Here is a 20,426-nt window from a genome sequence, read left to right as displayed (position 1 = left end):
CCCGGCTCCAAGCCGCGGGACTGTGGCGGAACGTGCGCCCGGCCCTCCCCGCAGCCTCAGCCGCTCCAGCCCCTGCCCCTGCCCCTGCCCTCGGGGGAGGTGATGTCAGCGCGTCAGGACCGAGGGGGGCGGCCGCGGGGGAGCCCTCCCGGAGAGCCGAGCCGCGGCCGGGCCCACGTCAGATGCGGCGCGGGGATAAATAGGAGTCTGCGGGGGCCATGGCTGTCGGCACTTGGAGCCTGAGCCGGAGCCGGGACCGAGGCCGGGGCGCAGCAGGGCGGAGTGGCCAGAGGCAAGCTCCGGGAGGCTCGGAGATCCTACGGGGCCGCAGAGCCGCGAGTCAGCGGGTGGGAGACCGCGGGCTACAGCGGAGGCAGCGCCTGCAGAGGACCGAGAGAGAGAGCAGCCCCGACGGCCGCAGTCATGCTTGTCGCCAGCCTAGCGGCGCTGGCCCTGGTCCTGCGCCTGACCCGGGCGGTGCGAGGAGCGCCCTGCGAACCTGTGCGCATCCCCATGTGCCGGGCCATGCCCTGGAACCTGACCCGCATGCCCAACCACCTGCACCACAGCACCCAGGAGAACGCCGTGCTGGCCATCGAGCAGTACGAGGAGTTGGTGGACGCCAACTGCAGCTCGGTACTGCGCTTCTTTCTGTGCGCCATGTACGCGCCCATCTGCGCCCTCGAGTTCCTGCACGACCCCATCCGGCCCTGCAAGGCCCTGTGCCAGCGCGCCCGGGACGACTGCGAGCCCCTCATGCGCCTCTACAACCACAGCTGGCCCGAGAGCCTGGCTTGCGACGACCTGCCGGTCTACGACCGCGGCGTGTGCATCTCCCCCGAAGCCATAGTCACAGACCTGCCAGAAGGTGCCGAGAGGGGCGGGGGCAGCTGGGGCAGGGAACCCCGGGCAAGAGGCGGGATGGGGGAGCAGGAGTCAGGGCTTCTACCGTCGCTGCCCCTCCGAAAACAAAAAACCTAAGGAGGCTTGCAACATAAATGATCTCCCTTCCCCTTTCCAATAGGAAAACTGAGGCTCAGGGAAATATCTGAAAAGGGTACTCGCCCGCGGTCACGCAGCTAGCTGGGTGAGAAATATTTCCTATATGGTGTGATATAAATCACACACACACGCAAACACATACACACACACACACTCACACATACACACACCCTGGATTTGGAATCGGAGGACCTAGGCTCTCTGCCACATACTACATACTTCGTGACCTCAGGCAAGTCACCTCCCCATTCCGATACTCAGTTTTCTCCCCTGGAAAATGAAGGAGCTGGACTAGATGCACTCCGAGGTCTCTTCCCGCTCTAAATCTACAATCCTGTGCTGTGAATGCTCATTATAATCCTAGACTTGCCTCCTAGAGCTCCAAATTCCCTGTGTCTCCTTCTGTTTAGGTACTGGACTCTGAAAGGTGGCAGCTGTATGTACCCTGTGTGCCCAACCCGACCCTCTTTCCTTTTTCTCCTTCTTTTGACTTGGGACTCGTAAGGAAAGAAAAAGGGTTAGGATTCTCCCCTAAGGGATTTGAAGTCTTAGGTCATGCCTTTGAATCCGTTCCCTGACCCTACCTTTACAAACTCCCCGAATCCCATTTTCCTCATCTGGAAAATGGGGATTATAACACCTTTGGCTTCCACTTCACAGGGTGGCTGGGAGGCTCAAAACTCTGCACAAACCTTAATGTGACAGCATTTCATTTTAGGCTGTTTATGATTCAAAAGGATGTTTAGCCTAGTGCCTGGCACATAATAAGGACTTAAATGCTTTTTGATTGGATCTCATAAATGAGGATGATGTCACTAGCACAGGCTTCCGCTCTAGCTCCTTGGAAGGGTTTCCACTCCAGTTTTCTTTATGTGGTGTGGAGACCAGACTGCCTAGTTGGAGGATCCTAGTATTTCCAGGTCTAGAGGCAAAGGGCTCTGCCTTGAGGTGCTTTCCCACTTCCAGTTGTTGGCAAGAGAACAGAAGGAAAGGAAGGCAAAGCCATACTTATGTCTCATCAGGGATCTGAGAGTGGGAGAAAGCTCCCCAAAGGACTAAAACTGGAAACTTCAGGTTCCGGAGACTTTCCTTTATCTGTCCTCTCATCCTGCATTTGCAGAAAGTTATTTGTTGGTTGCTTTTCCATGGCTTGAAGTCCTTTTCTCCTACCCCTCATCCTCCACCACCTGCTGTCTACATATCATGTGTATATTCAAGTATTTCCATATTATCTCCTCTATTAGGAGGGGGAGCTAGTTGGGACCAGGGAATGTTTTTGCTCTTGGTATCCCCAGCAATAGGCCTGTTTCTTCCACACCGTGAGCACTTAATAAATACCTATTGACAGCCTAAAATTTGTGGAATCAGTTCCTCATCCACTTCATGAAGGAGAGCATATAATATAATAATATGGTGTTGGAATCTATAAGCAGAGGGGATCTCAGAGGTGATCTAATCCAACCTTCTCATTTTACAGATAAGGAAACTGAGGCCAAGGGGGGTAAATGCTTCCCCCAAGGTCCCACAGATAGCAGTTGTCAGAAGGGGAATTTGAATGTAGGTTCTCTGACTCTGCAGCCAGTACTCTTTCCAGTATTCCAAGAAAGTTAAAGCTGGGCTTATATCTGCAAGGTGACATCAAGAATGGAGGCACCGACCTGGATAAGGAATTTTTAAAAAAATATCTCTAGATGATTGGATGTTTATAGTGGTAGATGGCTTATTTAGTGCCTGGCATACAGTAAGTACTTAATAAATGTTTCTTTATTGCTCAGTTGATTTGGTTTGTTTAGTATATAGATTTAGATTATATCTATATAGTTAAAAACTCTGGGAATTTGGACATTTTTTGGTTCATTTATCATTATAAATAGCCAAAACTAAAAATGTTAGTAGATGCCTCTGAGATCCCTTCTCATTCTGAGACTAGAACTGGGTGTGGGGCAATCTGGCTTATTCCATTGCATGAAATAAAGTTACCAAAACTTCCCTTCCTTTCCCTTTCCACTGTGCCTGTAGAAATGCCCTGAGACCAGAGCCTGCCCTGGGAAAACTAGAAATACTGTAAATTCAGGAAAGCTGGTGGCAAGTTAATGGTGTAAGATGAGGGTGAAAGAATATAAGAAATTTGAGGGATTGAAAGCAGAGAAAATATATGCCAGGCTGCTATTTCCAGGTCCTTCATTCTGCTAAGGTAGAACACAAAAGCCACTTAGTCTTTCAATAGAGTATTAGGATCTAACATACCAGATGGCTCATGCCCTTTTCTAGATGCAAAGTGGATAGACATGACCCCAGACATGATGGTACAAGAGAGACCACTTGATACTGACTGCAAGCGCCTAAGCCCTGGTGAGTTCCTCTTTGGTCAGTTTCCCTGGTCATCCTCTCCAAACTAAATACAGTAACTGCTTTCAATTTCTCCTTTCTCTTTTGTTTTCCCAAGACCGGTGTAAATGTAAAAAGGTGAAGCCCACTCTCATGACCTACATAAGCAAGAACTACAGTTACGGTAAGTTGTGGGGCTGTGTGAAGATGGAGCTATCTGCCTCTGTGAATTAGATGGTAACAAAGCCTGGCTCCAGAGACTTGTAGCCACTCATACCTTGTGAACTGAGAAGAGGAAGACCGTAGACAGGTGATAGGGTGAATTTAGTTCAAGAATCAAGCTAGTATGCACAATGTAAGTCAATGTGTGTGTGTGTGTGTGTGTGTGTGTGTGTGTGTGTGTGTGTGTGTGTGTGTGTGTGTGAAAGACAGAGAGACACAGAGAGAGATCTCTGGGTAATTCAGTCAAAATCTGCTGATCATCAGGGTTTAGCATTATAACAGACAATCATTTATCTTCATGGGGCTTGTTTCTTTTCCTTGGGGATGGTTCCAGCCCTTGGGACCCTGCTGCCAGCTGATTTGGGTCACTGGGCTTCTTCCCCTGAGTTTCCATGGCCAGACTTTAGTTTTAACTCTCATGGATGCATTATCCTTGTTTGGACTTTGTTGCATGCCTTATAGCTTAAAAAAAGAGGAAATTTGGGGCACTGTGGAATTCTATTTAAAATAAATAGCATTTTCTTTAGGAATGTTTATATAGGACCTTCCTGTTGGCAAATGGACTTTTCCTAGAATTTCTCAATTAATAAGCCTGTGACTTAGGTTGGATAGGCAGCGTCACCTTTTTAAAGGGCCCAGTAAAGTGGCTTGTGAGTGGTCAAGCAGCTTCTAAGTGAAGGACCTTGAACTCAGACCTGACTTCCAGGCAGCTCTTTCTACTACTCCAAATGTGCCTAACTATAGTCCTGTACAGGCTATCAAAATATTGTTAGATATGGAATAATAACAGTTAATGTTTATATAGCACTCTAAGGTTTGCAAAGAGATTTCTCTAATGTTATACCATCTATAGTATATTATAAATATGTTAGATTTTATATAGGTATGTGTGTTTATAAATATGTGCATGTATGTGTGTTGGCAGCTAGGTGAAGCTGTCCAGAGTGCTGGGCCTGGAGTCAAAAAGACTCATCTTCCTCAGTTTAAATCCAGTCTCAGACACTTACTAGTTTGTGTGTGTCACTATTGTGACCCTGGGCAAGTCACTTTATCCTACTTGCCTCAGTTCCCCATGTAAAATGAGTTGGAGAAGGAAATGGCAAACCACTCCAGTGTCTCTGCCAAGAAAACCCCAAATGGGACCATGAAGAGTCAGACACAACCAAAACAAAATGTGTGTGTGTGCGTGTGTGTGTGTGTTTTTATTCTCACCTACTCCTCACAATAATCCTGTGACGTGGCTACTATTATGATCCCCACTGAACCAGTAAGAAATCTGAGTTAGACAGAGATGAAGTGACTCGCCTAGGGTTACACAGCTACTAAGTATCTGAGTCAGAATTTGAACTCAGGTCTTTCTGCCAACTCCTTCTGTAGAATGAATAAATAATATATGTGTGTGAATAAGTATGTATCAAAATATATATAGATATGATTGGGAAAGGAGTCATGCAAATTTATTTAAACTGTTACTGAATTCATTGCTGTTTATTTTCTCAGTTAAAAGGATACTAACAGTAAAAGTGCTTTCATGAGGGGCCCAAGGAGCTTGGGGAAGAAACCCTGTGCTCTCTCTAACTAGGAAGCTGATTGGCCATAATCATTCAATTACCAGGCTGCCATTGTTTGAATATAAATGAAAATGTGCAGATACCTATGAGCACAAGGACTAGGTGACTTGTGCATTTGAAATTAGTTTTTGACTCTTTCCACATTTTCCTTATGTTTCTTAAAGGACACGTTCTCCAAAGAATGTACCAGGCTCCATTTCTGGCTCCTGTGGACCTTGACAGAAGTGCTTTGTAGTTTACAATCAACATTTATTCAATGGGGCTGTGTGAGGAACTGGAGACATAAAGTCAAAAATAGCAGAGGCCTTTGGAAGTCCCTTTGCCACCCATGCCCCCATCTCCCCTGCTGGCACCTTCTCTCAGACTGCCTTCCATTTACTTGAGAAGAGTCTTATATGCACAGATCTACTCACATCTCCCCCGTTAGGATCTGAGATCCTGGAGGGAAGGGGCTGCTTTTTGCCTTTCTTTATATCCCCAGAACTTAGCAGAGAGCACTTAATAAACATTTCTTGGCTTGACCTGACTTTCAATAGTCGCTGCCCTCAAAGATCTTGTATACAAAGGACTTTCCCCATGCCTGTCGGTAGTACAGTGGTTGTTACCCTGTTTTACAGATGAGGAAATCCAGCTCAGAGAACAGAGACAACTTGCCTTATGTAATAGGCCCAGCAAGTATTGGTATGACTCCTACACCACACCCCTCTTTTGTCTCTTTCCAGCTGAAATTGTATTCCTATGAAGGAAATTTGAAATGCCTCTGAGATAGTTGTTTAATTGTTTTTCAGATATATCTGACCTTTCAAGACCCCTTTCTTTTTTTTTTTTTTGTGAGGGTGGAGGTTTTCTTGGCAAAAATATAAGAGTAGCTTTCCACTTCCTTCTCCAGGTCATTTCACCAAAGAGGAAACTGAGGCAAACAGAGTTAAGTGACTTGCCCAGGGTCACACACCTAGTAGGTATCTGAGACTGAATTTGAACTCAGGTCTTCCTGACTCCAGGCCTGGTACTCTATGCACTTTGACATCTAGTTGCTCCCTGTTGGATATAAAGAGAGCCTATTAAAAGGAGTCCTAGTCATGGGTTGGATAAATATCTTTAGCCATATGGGTGGCTAAATTTTCCCCCAACAACTCAGCCCTCCTTTCTTTGACTCTTTAGTAGTATCTCTTTGAGGTCTTGGTTAGCTGGGCTATTGCCCTGGGCTTTCACCTCCACCATGCTTGCCCTTTTCCCATCTTTCTGGCTCCTAGATTTTTAATACCTTCTCTCCTCACTGCTATCAATAAATGGTTTGGGTCCCCTCCATCCCCTTCAACATCTAGAGATGCTTCTGGCCAAGGTCACAGCTTTGTAACAGGGTAAAGACATCCATGCTCAAACCTCATGGAACAACAGGCTTCTCCCCTACCCTACCCCCATCTGCCTTTGCCTTCATATTCCATACTATCCTTGTTGTCAAGGATGAGAAACAGTCTGATCATCCCTGGTGTTTCAATGGGTAATGGGTTTTAAGTGAAAACCTTCAGTGAATTACAGTGAGATCTTTCAGAGAAGGAACAGTGGAAGTTATTCATTTATAAGCAATGACTATCTCTCTGCCTTCTCCATTCAACACCACCACCCCCTCATACACTTTGATGTGGAGAAAAGAACTCTGAAGTTGAGGCTTGGGTTCTGATCTCCTAAACTTAACCACCATCTCCAGTCACTTAATGAATGTTAATTGTAAATTATAAAGCACTTCTGTCAATGTCCAAAGGAGCAAGAAACTGCTCGCAATGCATTTTTTGGAGAACATGTGCAGTTTAAGATGCATAAGGAAAATGTGAAAAGAGTCAAAAATGATTTCATCTGCATAAGTTACCTAGTCATTGTGCTGGTAAGGATCTGAACATTTTCATTTATGTTCAAATAACGGCAGCTTAACAACTGAGTGATTGTGACTAACCAGCTTCCTAGTTAGTGATAGCACAGGGTTCCCCAAGCTACTTGGACCCCACATGAGAGGGTTTTACTGCTAGTATCCTTTGATTCTGTACTCAGCTAGGCTATTTGTCTGGCTGGAAGGATCTCCTCATCAGCTGAGCAGGGATTGATGGTCAGCTGCCTAAGATGCAGTCCGGTGGAGGATCTTGACTTGGGAAGCCTCATCACTTGTGTTATAGTGGAGGGCAAGCTTCCAAGGGATGGTGATGGTCCATGGGGGATGCCACAGTCAGCACTTGCCTGGGATAATGCACAGAGAACTCACTTGTTTCAGGCTGACCTCTCTTTGACCTCTCTCCATTGGGAGGTTTGTCCTGGACAGCTTGCAGAGGTCTTCACAACCCTCCCACTATGACTCCCAATAGCACATAGGATGGGAATTTTTTCTGTCGTGGAGAGTTTAATCAAAGGCATTGATTTTTTTTTAGAAAAACATTCATTTTGAGGACTCCTACTTAAACTTGGGTATCATTCCATACTACTAACTCACTTGGCATTTACAATTAAATGCTCTTTAGCATTCAGACTCAGACATGGTATCTGGAAAACCCTGGTTCAGATCCCATCAAGCTTGAAACTTAGTAGCTGTGTGACCCAAGGTGAGTGACTTTACCTCTCTGGGCCTGTTTCCTTATCTGTAAAATGGGAACACTAATGCCTGGAGTACCTTCTCCCCTGGGCTATGTTGAGGAGTTTCTGTGTTAATGCTTTTTTCAAACCTCAATGCACTATGAACATTGCCATCCAACAGGAAATCTGTGATCACACTCATTTGGGAGTTCCCTCTGGTAATGCAGATAGCAAAGAGCCCCTGGGTTCCCAATGCATCCTGTGTGCCCTGTGTTCATCACATTTTGGAGGTCCATCCAAAGTGTTGGAGGCATTTCTTCCTCTCTCCTGACTGCCCCCCTTATCCCTCACCTTTACCACACAACTAGGCCAACTTCTTTTTAAACTGCTGACAGTTTTCCCTGCTGACAGCCTTTACTGTGGTTCTTATTCCCATCTCCTTCTTGGCTGTTCTACAGGTATCTTACCCCTACCAGGTGCCTCGAAATCAATTACGGGCATTGATGTCCACCCTCAGTTCCTCAAACAGTTACATTCCAGACCTTGTAGCCATTTGATAATGTTGGCAAACATTGATATTTAAAAAGTCAAGTCAACAAGTATTTATTAAGCACCTACTATGTGCCAGGCATTGGGCACACAAAAAAGGGACAGAAATAGTGTCTGTCTTCCAAAAGCTCAGATTCTGAGAGAGCATGCAAACATCTTTGTACAATAAGATTGTTCTTGTTTAATTGATTAATCCTATCCAACTCTTTGTGACCGCATTTGGTCACAAATGGAAAAGATACTGGAGTAATTTGCTGTTTGCTCCTCCAGCTTATTTTACACATGAGAAAACTAAAGCAAACAGGTAAAGTGACTTGCCCAGGGTCACACAGCTAGTCTGAGGCTGGATTTGCCCTCAGGAAGATGAGTCTTTTTGACTCCATACTCACTGTTCCCTACAAATAAAATATATACAGGGTAAATTTGAGGTAATCTTAGAATTACTGGCTTGGGAAAAGCCACTAGCAGAAGATCAGTCAGTCAATAACATTAATTATCTACTGTGTGTGGAGCACTGTGCTAAGCACTGGGGGATACAAAAAGAAACAGAAGACTGTCCCTGCCCCCAAGAAGCTTACAGTCAAACAGGGAAGATAACAAATATGTATATAAGAGAGAAAGAAGTAAAATGAAGAGAAATTTGAAAGAACTTCCTGGAGAAGATGGGATTTCAGTGAGGATTTAAAGAAAGTCAGAGAAGATAGAGATAAAGAGGGAGAGCATTCTAGGCATGGAACAGGGGACGCCAGACAAAATGCCTAGAGCAGAGAGGTGAAGGGTCTTATTCAGGGAACAGCTGGGAGGCCAGAATCTCGGATCCAAGAGTGCCCACTGGGAAGTAAAGGGTAAGACTGGAGGCAGTTAGGAGCCATTGGAGTCTATGGAGCAGAGGAATCACCTGGTCACACCCGAGCTTTAGGAAAATGACTTTAGTGATTGAATGGAAAATGGATTGGAGGGAGGAGAGACTTGGGGCAGGCAGCACCCCCACCCCCACCCCAAGCAGGCTATTACAAGAGTCCAGAGGAAGTGCTGAGTGCCTACACCAGAGGGAATGGAGATGGTGCAAAGGTAAAATCAACCAGTCTTGACAACAGCTGGGATGGAGGGAGGGGGAGGAGATAGGGAGGAATCCAGAATGACTCCTGGGTTGTGAGTTCAAGGGACTGGGAGAATGGTGGTGCCTTCGACAGTATTAAGGATGGTAGGGTGTGGGGGGGGTGTGTGTGTTCATCCTTCGTTGCCAAAGAAGACCATGCCATCAGAGAAATGATGACATGACTTGCACTTGACTTTGTTTTGAGGGAGGGAGGGCTGTGCAGGTCACCAGCCTCACTTCTCCTCCAGAGTCATCTGAATCCAGTGACTAGATATTCATCAGGATGACTGGAGACAACCCAGGATGAGGCAATTGGGGTTAAGTGACTTGACCAAGGTCACACAGCTAGTGAGTGTCAAGTGTCTGAGGTGAGATTTGAACTCAGGTCCTCCTGACTCCTGCACTGGTGCTCTATCCACTGCACCACCTAGCTACCCCCAAGGGGAGTGGGGAGGACTTAGGGGAAAGGATAGTAAGTTCCATTTTTGACATGTTTAGCTTAAGATGTCTACTGGACATCCAGTCAAGGATGTCTGAAAGGTAATTGGAAAAGAGAGCTGAGCTTTCAGGCCAGCAGAGAGGTTAGTGAAGTCTGGGTAGATCTGAGAATCTTCAGCAAAGAGATGGTAATGACATTCATGAGAACTGCTCATTGATCTTTGGAATTTCAGTGATTCACGCCAAAATCAAAGCAGTGCAAAGAAGTGGTTGCCATGAAGTCACCACAGTGGTGGACGTAAAGGAGATTTTCAAGTCCTTGTCCCCCATTCCCCGGACTCAGGTGCCTCTTGTGACTAACTCCTCCTGCCAGTGTCCACACATCCTTCCCCATCAAGATGTTCTCATCATGTGCTATGAATGGCGTTCAAGGTAGGCAAAGGCAGGAATGGAGAGCAGGGAGAAGGCGGATTTTGAAATCTCAGTTTTACATTTTTAAATTCTCTAAAGGGTTAATGTGGTCTTTCTATTTCAGTTTTGTCTTTGTAACACAGCACCTAGCACAATGTATGGTACACAGTAGGCACTTAATAAATGCTGATTGGTTGACTGATCATTCAGTGGAAAACTCTAATCTTTGAGTGCAAAATATGTTTACAATCGTATTAGTTGCCATAGTTAGCACTCCCTCCAATAAGCCTGGCTTTATCCACCTGGATGCCTTTCTTGTTCTGTGTTGATTAATCAACTGATAACCATTTATTAAGTACCTACTAAGTGCCCAGCATGTGTTTGTCTCTAGGAATACAAAGACAAAAATGAAACCATCCCTACCATCAGGGAACTTGTGTCCTGTCAGAGGAGACAACATGGACATCTATTAGTACTTTTAAAAGAGATACAAGATCATATTTGTGGAGGAATGAATTGGCGTGTCTTAGCATTCCAGATCTAGCACATGTGAAAACTGGAGTGACTAGAGCCTTGGACTTGGTGGTGGGAAGCCCTGAGTTGGAAACCTGGGCAATTTATCTTACCTTTCTCAGCCTCAGTTTTCTCACCTGAGGAAATAGCCCTTCTCTTACAGGGTTCATTGAGGATAGAATGAGATATAAAGCATCTAGGAAGTGCTATGTATTTAAAGTACTATGGGAACGTGGCTGCTGCTGCTGCTGCTGGTGTCACTACTACTTCTGTCCTTGCTGCTGCTGCTGCTGCTGCTGCTGCTGCTGTTGTCACTACTACTTCTGTCCTTGCTGCTGCTGCTGCTGCTGTTGTCACTACTACTTCTGTCCTTGCTGCTGTTGCTGCTGTTGTCACTACTACTTCTGTCCTTGCTGCTGCTGCTGCTGCTGCTGTTGTCACTACTACTTCTGTCCTTGCTGCTGTTGCTGCTGTTGTCACTACTACTTCTGTCCTTGCTGCTGCTGCTGCTGCTGCTGTTGTCACTACTACTTCTGTCCTTGCTGCTGTTGCTGCTGTTGTCACTACTACTTCTGTCCTTGCTGCTGCTGCTGCTGCTGTTGTCACTACTACTTCTGTCCTTGCTGCTGCTGCTGCTGCTGCTGCTGTTGCTGCTGTTGTCACTACTACTTCTGTCCTTGCTCCTGCTGCTGCTGCTGCTGCTGCTGGCAGGGGTGGTCCAGGGAAAAGCCTACAGTACGCATAGCTCTACAGGTGCCAACTCACTACACATTCACATTCATCACACTTATTCATAAACCGTTTCAGAATGATGCTTCTTGAGAATTGCCTGGTGGAAAAATGGAGAGACCAGCTAGGGAAAAGGTTTATAGTAAGTATGGCCAGTGGTCTTTTGTCAGTGGTACGGGATGGGAGAGTCTGTGTGCATGTCGGGGGCTTGTGAATTTGCATGTATGTAGTGTACGTGTTGTTTGTGGAGGCTGTCAATGGAGAAGTACACGAGGTGTAGGGGTCTTATGTGGGGGGGGGGGAGGATGTAGCCAGAGAGTTATTTTAGAGATTTTGATGGCTTTTCTATTTCCTGTGTGGCCCACCTATGATAAGATCCTACCTTTGAGAGGCTGTGTGACTTAACCTCAGAGTCAATAGTACTCTATTTCAGATCTCTAGTCTGACATGGATTAGTTGTGTCCCTGGTACCTCACACAGTGCCCAGAGCATTGTAGGGACAGGATTTGGATCTGTGATTTCATTGGTATAATAAACTCCCAGGTAGGAAACTTTCTGCCACTGCAGGTCGGCATCTTCTCTGAGAGGTAGCATGGTCAGCACATGCCAGAAGCGAGCTGACTCCAAAGCTGGTTCTCTAACCACTATACCCCACCCTCCTAGAAGAGCAACCACAAAAAATGTCTGTGGAAGAGATGAAAGCCCAAGAGGCTGTAACATGCACATTCTGTGACTTCTCCCTTCGCTGGCCTAAACTACCTGGCAGCTAACTGAGGTTTGATTTTTGAGCTAGGTGCGTTTTAAAAATCTAGTTTCCTTATTTCTTTTTAAAAACACATTGGCTTGTTTCAATACACTTTTATTCAGCAGTAAATATATACTCAAAAGTGGCAGAATTGATAGAACTGCCCAATGCCTCAGATTTGGGTTGCAGAAAGAGGCCAAGTTCAAGCCTGGGTACCTGGGTGAGTGAGAATACCACAGACAGAATACTACAAGGATGGCCTGGTATGTCAATGTAATTCTAATGTTTGGGGAAAGGGTTCTTACTCTCCTTTCTAACATGGACTGTGGCTGTCTAGTGAAGTTCATTTCAGCCCTTCTCAGAGGAGGAAGTTTTATATTCATAATTCAATGAAATGCTAAGTTTCAGTCAGAGGTTAATGAAAATAAATATACAATTTTCTCCAAGTTCCTGGGTGCCGGATATCTCTCCACGAATACATTGGGGATCTGGGGAAGTCAAGTGAAGAATCCCTAGTCCAACATGGCTTCCTAAGTGGCCGTCTTTGGCATAGTCCAAGAGACAGCAGTGCCCCCATTTAGCCAAAGGCCAGTCTACCTTGACCATCCAGAATACAAGTTGTGAAACTAGAAATCCATGAAAAGGGATTTTGAGCCACAACAAAGCTGGGGAAAGGGCCATGTTCTTGACTGTGTAGGAAGGGGAAGCCACCCTCTGGCACAGCCTTCACGCTGCTCTTTCCACATTGTCTCCACAGCAGTGGGAAGAAAGGCTACAAGCGCAGCTTGGAACGACTGAGAAGCGGCCTGCTGGGCGCACCAGCCGCAGTGGTCCTCCTCCCAAGCCCAAGGGAAAGCCCCAGGGGCCCCGGCCTGTGGGCCCTCAAAAGAGCATCAAAGCCAGGAGTGCCCCCAAGAGACCAAAACCCCAGAAGGTGTGACCTGACAGCTCCCCAATACAAGACTTTCAGCCTTGATGGGTCCCAAGACCATGCACCCACCACCCTAAAAATGTGGCATGGCCTCTGTCCTCTGCACATTGTGTTTCCCAGCACTTTACTATCCAAGGTTTGCTTTCTCATGCTTAGCCACCGCAAGCCATAGCTCCAGGTTGGCACCTGCACTGGTGTTAGAGGAGGATTTGAGCACAAGAGCAAAGCAGCCACATAAATATTTTATCAGTTAGCATATGATGGCTGACAGTATAGCAGAAGGGCGCTCCTGTTGCTGGTGAGGATGGAGTGTGTATAGTGGAAGGACATTCCAGTCCCTGGGGATGGCTCCGTATGCATGTGGTAAAAATGCCTCATATGCCAAACTCTTAAGTTTGTAAAATGTATCTTACTTCAAGCTGGCTTCTACAGTTAGGATTTGAACTGTAGTCTATAAACATGATGGATGAACACTTGTTTGCAAAAGGAGCAAGAAATGGGAAGGAATGATACAATATTTCAAAGAGCTCTATGAGGTGTGGTAGGTTATTACTGTTATCAACGTGTAATGAAATTGTTCCACAACTTTAAGAATCGTAGCATTTCAGAGTGGTTAAGAATGTCAGCCACCATCTCATCCAACCAATATTCCCAAATCCCACCATCACATTCTCCAAAGGGCATCATCCAGTTTGAAGACCTCCAATGAAGTGGACCCCCCACCTCCTGAGGCAGCTCAGCCTGAGCTGGAAAATCTCTAAGTGTTAGAAACATTTTAACTATTCAAAGTAAGATACGGTATTGATAGGAATAAGCAACTTGGATTTCAACTCGAATTTTGGCCAAAAAATTCAGAGAAGAGGCTGGTGACTTATCTTGAGGCATCAGCTGGGATGTCCTAGACTGAAATTCCACCTGAAGTGTTTGCTGCCTCTGAGGCTCATGGGTGTGGATCTGTGCAGGGGTAGGAAAGACCCAAGGAAATAAATTCAATTAAACCAATGTTTGTTAGACACCAAATGTGTGTGGGTCTATAAATACCCATCGCTTAGTGACTGGAGAGTTTGAGTCAGAGTCTAGAAGACTCTGTGTCAACTCTGACACATACTGACTGTGAGACCCCAGATGAGTTGTTCAACTCTTCAATGTTCCACATAACTCTCTAAGCTTCTAAGTCTTAGAGAACACTGATCTGCATTGATAGAGGGAGCTCTTACCTGGATAAAATTAGAGGGTGCCCAGCAGAGTAGTAGGCACTGGAGACACCAAGAGGGAAATGGAATCATTCCTGCCTTCAATGAGCTTTCATCTCCTTAAGCAACGAGCATTTCTTGAACATCTGCAATAGGTAAGGTTCCTCTGGCATTCTTCCCTGAGTCATAAGGGCTAGTTGAGTTCCCATGAGGTTGGGTCCAGCTCCCTGCCCAGTCACTCTTGAGTGCCTCAGTAGACTAAGCCTGACTGCAAGACACCTGAAAAGAGGTTTTTCTTATGTACTGGGTATTTGTCCTTGGAGACTCAGAGCTCTGACAGCAGCAATGACATAAAATCCACACAGTATCTTTGCAACTTGAAAAGTTCACAGTGGCACCAGACCCTGCATGGAGCTGCCCTGCACATAGCTGGCAGGAAGTATATCTGTTCTTATCCTCACCTCCCCAATGGAAAGAGCTCTTATTCCACTTCATGGGATGATTTTTAAAAAGTTTGTGACAGTGTCTAAAGCAGGATGATTCGAACCCATATCAGCACAATGTGGTGACCTAGGCTTTCAGTGAAAGTTCTCCCAAAGAGATAGCCCCTGCCTTGTGATCCTGATATACTTAAAAGAGGTTCTGAAGGACAGGGGAAACAATGGCCTGGCTCTGCAATGGAGAGCTGAGTATTCCAGTGAGGAGACAGTATGGCCACTAACCAGAGTTAGGTGGGTAGGGCATGTCCTTTTGGACCAGAATCTCTGAGCTGGAAGAAACATCAGTGACCAGCTCATCCATCCCATCACTGAAAAAGAGGCCCACCCAACAAACAGGAGGGCAGCCTCTGCCAGTCGTTCTATTGGCATAGTTAGCTCCCAGTAAGGAGATGTCACCTTCCAGCAGGGACCACCTGCTGTGCTGCCTTGGGAGTTACAGGACTTTCCCGAGACTTCAGAGCTAGGATGCGTTACAGATGTTGTGTGTCAGTAGCTCCTTAACCCCTCTCAGCTGCCTCTCTCGAAAGTTTGGTGCCTGAGTCAGAATCACATACCCTAAGTGCCTTAGGGCTTGAGCCTCTACCTGCTCCAAGACCAGCTTTTTCTCTCCTGCCCAGGGCTGCCTCCCTGGGCCACACAACAGGAATTGTACATTATTGCTTACGTATTTTATTCCTTGAATGATGAATTACTGCTAAGGGGTTTTAGTATTTTAGAAAGGACAAATACAGGGAGAAAGATGGGACCAGATCCACTTGGGACTCTGCTGTTATCTGTTACACACACACACACAAACACACACACACACACATACACACACATACGCACACATACACACACACACACACACACACATACACACACACACTAATGGAATCTCCCTCTAAGAGCTACTTCCCACTTCCACCCCCCACTGAAAAGCCTTCCTCAAGAGTCAATTCTTACAGCAATTTCAGCACTGGATTTAAGGACATCTGGTCTTCCTCCTAACTCTGCCACCGACTGTTTTTATGGCTGTGGGTAGGAGATGTTCCCCTCCCAACAGGGGCTCAGTTTCCCCATCTAAAAACTGAAGACACTGTCACCAGCTGCTCCTCAAGACTCCTCCAGTTGGACTGTCTCTTCCCATTCCAAGGATCCATTCCTCAGGAATGTTCCACCATGCCATCATTTTCGCTGAGTGGGCTAAAGAATATAGCTGAGCTGAGAACAATTCCTTCCCCCAAAGTCTTCCATCTTGTTCCCCTAGGGGCCAGAAAGGCACATCATCTTTCTGTGGCTTTCCCGAACATTGGAAGCAAATAAGAAAGAACACGTGCCCAGTCCATGGCTTAATACTGAGCTAGCTTTAAAGCCTACCTGCTGTTCCTATTACCTTATCCCCAGCCTCACTTCCTTTGCAAAGATTGTTCCTCCCCGCTTCTGAGCTCACCCCAGCCTCGGAAGAATCTCTCTTTTCCTTCAAGGCTCCACTCAGTGTTATCTCCTTTAGGAAGCTTGTCCTGATCCTCCTGGTTGGGAGTGCTTCCCTTTGCTTTAATTTACTTGTGTTGCTTTATCTCTGTATAGGTGGTTCTGCCATTCAAATCTAAGTTTCCTGAGGGCCTGGGCTGGGGAGGTTGTTTTTTTCCCTCCCCAACACCTTGCCTATTGCCTGATTCTTAGTAATCATTTAATAAATGTTTATGGAATTGAGTGCTCCTGGGAACGTTTCTTCTGTTTCAATGCATCAAAGTAAATAAAACTGCAAGAGAAAATGAGTCAGGCTCTCTGTTGAGTGGGAATCCTGTATGGAGAAAAAGTCTTTGAGTAGATGACCCTGCAAGAGTTCTGGCCTCTGTGGGGCTGGTTCTATTTGTGGTAGAAACCACTGGATTGCTGCAGGCTGCAGGAAACAGCTTTAGAGCTGTTAGAGACCCTGAGAATCCTTCAGGAGACTGAAGCCTCAAGGGAGAAAGTGACTTAGCCAGAGTCACAGTGCAGCTAAAACTCTCTTTAAATGACCTGTGGAGACCTGGTGTAGATAAAGCTCCTTAGAGGAAAGGCACGGCTAACTATGTTTATTGGACCTCATAGTGGAGGCAGGGTGGGCTAAGGGGGAGTGGGAGGCTCAGAAGTCACGATGCCTGGGTTCAGATAGCACGATGGATACGTCCTAGCTGGCTGACCATGGGCGATTAAGTCATGTGATCTCTCCAAGCCTTATCTTTCTCGGGAGCAAAATTTACCTCCCTGAGCCTATTTGTCTGGGACAAATGTGAGAAAGTTACAAGGGGTGCTCTGTCTTATAGCAAGCTCTGTATCCATTAACATGCTTTTATTAATAGCTGCCTATGTATTAAGCACTTGGGGATACAAAGAAGCAGTCCATGTCTGCCATGGAGCTTATGTACTGCTAGGGCAAACTGTGTATACATAATAATAGAAATAAATCTGCAAATAACTTTGTGAGCTATTTTTAATTTGCAAAAGTTTCCTGATGCCTCCTTCTATAACTCAATCTCCTTTGAAAAAGTTCAAGGCACATTCTGGGAAGGGGAGAGAATGGGAAGGAATAGAGTTTTTAACTATTCTACTTTAGAGAAATCAAGAAAAATTAAATAGATGTAAAAGATAACATTTCGATCAACTCTTGCCCCAAGGCTACATTCTGTCATAATAAACAAATTCAGGGAACATCGGTAAGTACTGGCCACAGGCTGGAAGTTCCAACACAAAGTTTAAAATGACTCATTAGTCTAAACCTATTTCACCATCTTATCTAGTCCAGCAGACAGATGAGTCACCTGGGAGACCTCCGTCCTCCCTCACATCATGGACCCTAAAGTGGGTCTTTGATGACCCTGAGAACATTGTACTAGAGACTCAACCTGGGACTCGCATGAGCTCCTTCTAGGACAGCCTCTTCTTTTTAATAGAAAGACTTCTAAAGGTGGTTTCCATCAAACCCAAGATGGTCTCACCTTCTTTGGTCCACATTATTTTCCTTTCTGGCTATTTATCAAGAGCAGAAATGTAAATAATGAGGCAAGACCAGAGTTAGCAACTGATTGCATAAATGAGTTGGGAGTGAGGAGAGGAGGGTGACTCTAGGGCCAGAAATATGGGAACTGGTAGAATGGCAGTACCCTCAGTCAAAAAGGGGAAAGTGTAGAAGAAGGGCTAGCTTGGGGAAAAAGATAACAAGTTCCATTATGGCCATGTTAAATTTGAGATCCCTACATAATATCAGGTTAGGGCTGGGGCTGGAGGGAAAGATATCATCAAGGGGTCATATATATGAAAAATGTTGACAATTGAACTCATGCTGGTGATGTTACCAAGAGAGAGGTATGAAAGGGAAAAGAAGAGGGCCCAACACAGAGCCTTGGAGACATCTATGACTAAGGGATAGGAGATGGGTGAACCAGCAAGAAAGGGCGGGGGGATAGTCAGAGATGAGACCCCGAGGAGAGCTATATTGCAAGACAGGGAAAGAGGGTATCCAGGACTCATCAACAGAGTCAAATTCTACAAAGAGTTAAAAAAGGATTAGGATTGAGAAAAATTCATTGGATCTAGCAGCTAGAAGATAACTGGTAATCCCAGAGGGAATGATTTCTATTTAACGATGATGGAATCTAATGGCATATTTCAAGATCCTGGGAAGTGAGTAGGAAATGACAATTTAGAGGTAATTAGTTTAGATATATTTTTCTTTTTTTAATTTAATTTTTTTAATACATTTTATGTTCCAAACTGTCTGTCTCCCTCCTTCCCCACCCCACACTAGAGAAGTCCACCACTTGTCACAGAAACAGACAGACAGATAGGTATGTATGTAAGTAATATATATATGTCTATTTATCAGTTCTTTCTCTGGAAGTGGATAGCTCCTTTCTTCATAAGTCCTTTGTAGTTGATTTGAATATTTATAATACTCAGAACAGCTTAATAATTCAGTATTCTTCAAACAATATTACTGTCCCTATATTCAATGTTCTTCTGGTTCTACTCATTTCACTCTTAATTACTTCATCCAAGTCTTTCCATGATTTTCTAAAATCAACCTACTCATCGTTTCTTACAGCACAGTAGTATTCCATCTTAATCATATACCACAACTTGTTTAGCTGTTCCCCATTTGGTGAGCAGTTTCCAATTCTTTGCCACCACAAAGAGAACTAGTACAAATATTTTAGAATATATAAGCTTTTTTACTTTTTCCCTGCTTACCTTGGGAAACAGACCTAACTGGTACTACTGGGTCAGAGTATACAGTTTTATAACTCCTTGGTCATAATTCCAGATTGCCTTCCAAAGTGATTGGATCAATTTACAGTTTCACCAACAGTGTATTATTGTCCTATTTTTTCCACATTTCCTCCAATATTTGTTGTTTTTCTCATTTTATCATTTTAGCCGACCTGATAAGTGTAAGATGTATCTCAAAGTTGTTTTAATTTACATTTCTCTAATCAATAGTGATTTAGAGCATGTTTTCATGTGACTATGCATAGCGTTGATTTCTTCATCCAAATACTACCTGTTAATTTCCTTTGACCATTTATCAAATGGGGAATGACTCTATTCTTATAAATTTGACAAAGATCTCTACATATTTGAAATAGGAGACCTTTATCCAGAAAATTGTTGATGAAAAGGTTTCCCCCAATTCTCTGCTTTACTTCTGATCTTGGCTACATTGCTTTAATTTGTACAAAAACTTAAATTTAATGTAATGAAAATTATCCATTTTATATCTCACAAGCTCTCTCTCTCTTACTTACAAATAAATTCTCTTATCTATAAGTTTGATAGGTAATATGTTCCATGTTCTCATTTACTTATGATATCTCCCTTTCTATCTAGGTCATGTGTCCATTTTGACCTTATCTTAATAAATGGTGTAAGATATTGGTTTATACAGCTTTCCTCCCAAAATTTTTACAAATAATAAATTCTTATCCCCAAAACTAAATCTTTACATTTGTCAAGCACAAAGTTACTATAATAATTACCATAGTCTAATGTATGCCTACTCTGTTGCACTGATCCATGTTTCTATTTCTTAACCAGTACCATATAGTTTTGATAATTACTGCCTTATAATACAATGTAAGATCCTCCTTGCTTTACATTTTTTTCATTGATTTCTTTGATGCTCTTGATCTTTTGTTCTTCCAAATGAATTTTATTATTTTTCTAACTCAATAAAAACATTTATTTCATAATTGAGCTGGGATAGCATTGAATAGATTATTTTAGGTAGAATTATCATTTTTATTATATTCTCTCTGCCCACCCATAAACATTGATTATTTCTACAATTATGTAAATCTTTATTTGTATAAAATCGTTTTATAATTAAGTTTGCATAGTTCCTAGGTTTGGCTTGGCAGGTATACTCCCAGGAGTTTTATGCTATCTGTGGTTATTTTAAAAGGGGTATCTCTTATTATCTATCCCCTCTTGCAGGGTTTTGTGGATGATATATAAAAATACGGATGCTTTATGTGAGTTTATTTTTATATCATACTATTTTGCTAAAATTATTGTTCAACCAGCTTTTTAGTTGAAACTCTAGGATTTTTCAAGTATATCATCACATCATCTGTAAAAAGAGACAGGTTTATAACCTCATTGCCCATTCTGAT

At 44.3% G+C, this 20,426-nt stretch overlaps 1 protein-coding gene across 1 annotated transcript; it reads left to right on the top strand.

Moving 5' to 3' along the window:
- Positions 1-322: 322 nt before the first annotated feature.
- On the top strand, positions 323-16,550 carry SFRP4 (secreted frizzled related protein 4). The gene is made up of 6 exons (XM_072599074.1): positions 323-868; positions 3,274-3,354; positions 3,449-3,514; positions 10,002-10,200; positions 11,500-11,563; positions 12,924-16,550. The coding sequence occupies exons 1-6, from the start codon at positions 424-426 to the stop codon at positions 13,104-13,106; spliced, it is 1,038 nt and encodes a 345-aa protein (XP_072455175.1). The 5' UTR covers positions 323-423; the 3' UTR covers positions 13,107-16,550.
- Positions 16,551-20,426: the final 3,876 nt, after the last annotated feature.

This window comes from Notamacropus eugenii, chromosome 3 (assembly GCF_028372415.1).
Source record: "Notamacropus eugenii isolate mMacEug1 chromosome 3, mMacEug1.pri_v2, whole genome shotgun sequence".
NCBI classification, from domain to species: Eukaryota; Metazoa; Chordata; class Mammalia; order Diprotodontia; family Macropodidae; genus Notamacropus; species Notamacropus eugenii.
Note: the sequence above shows the minus strand (reverse complement) of the source record. Positions and strands in the feature narration are given on the sequence as shown.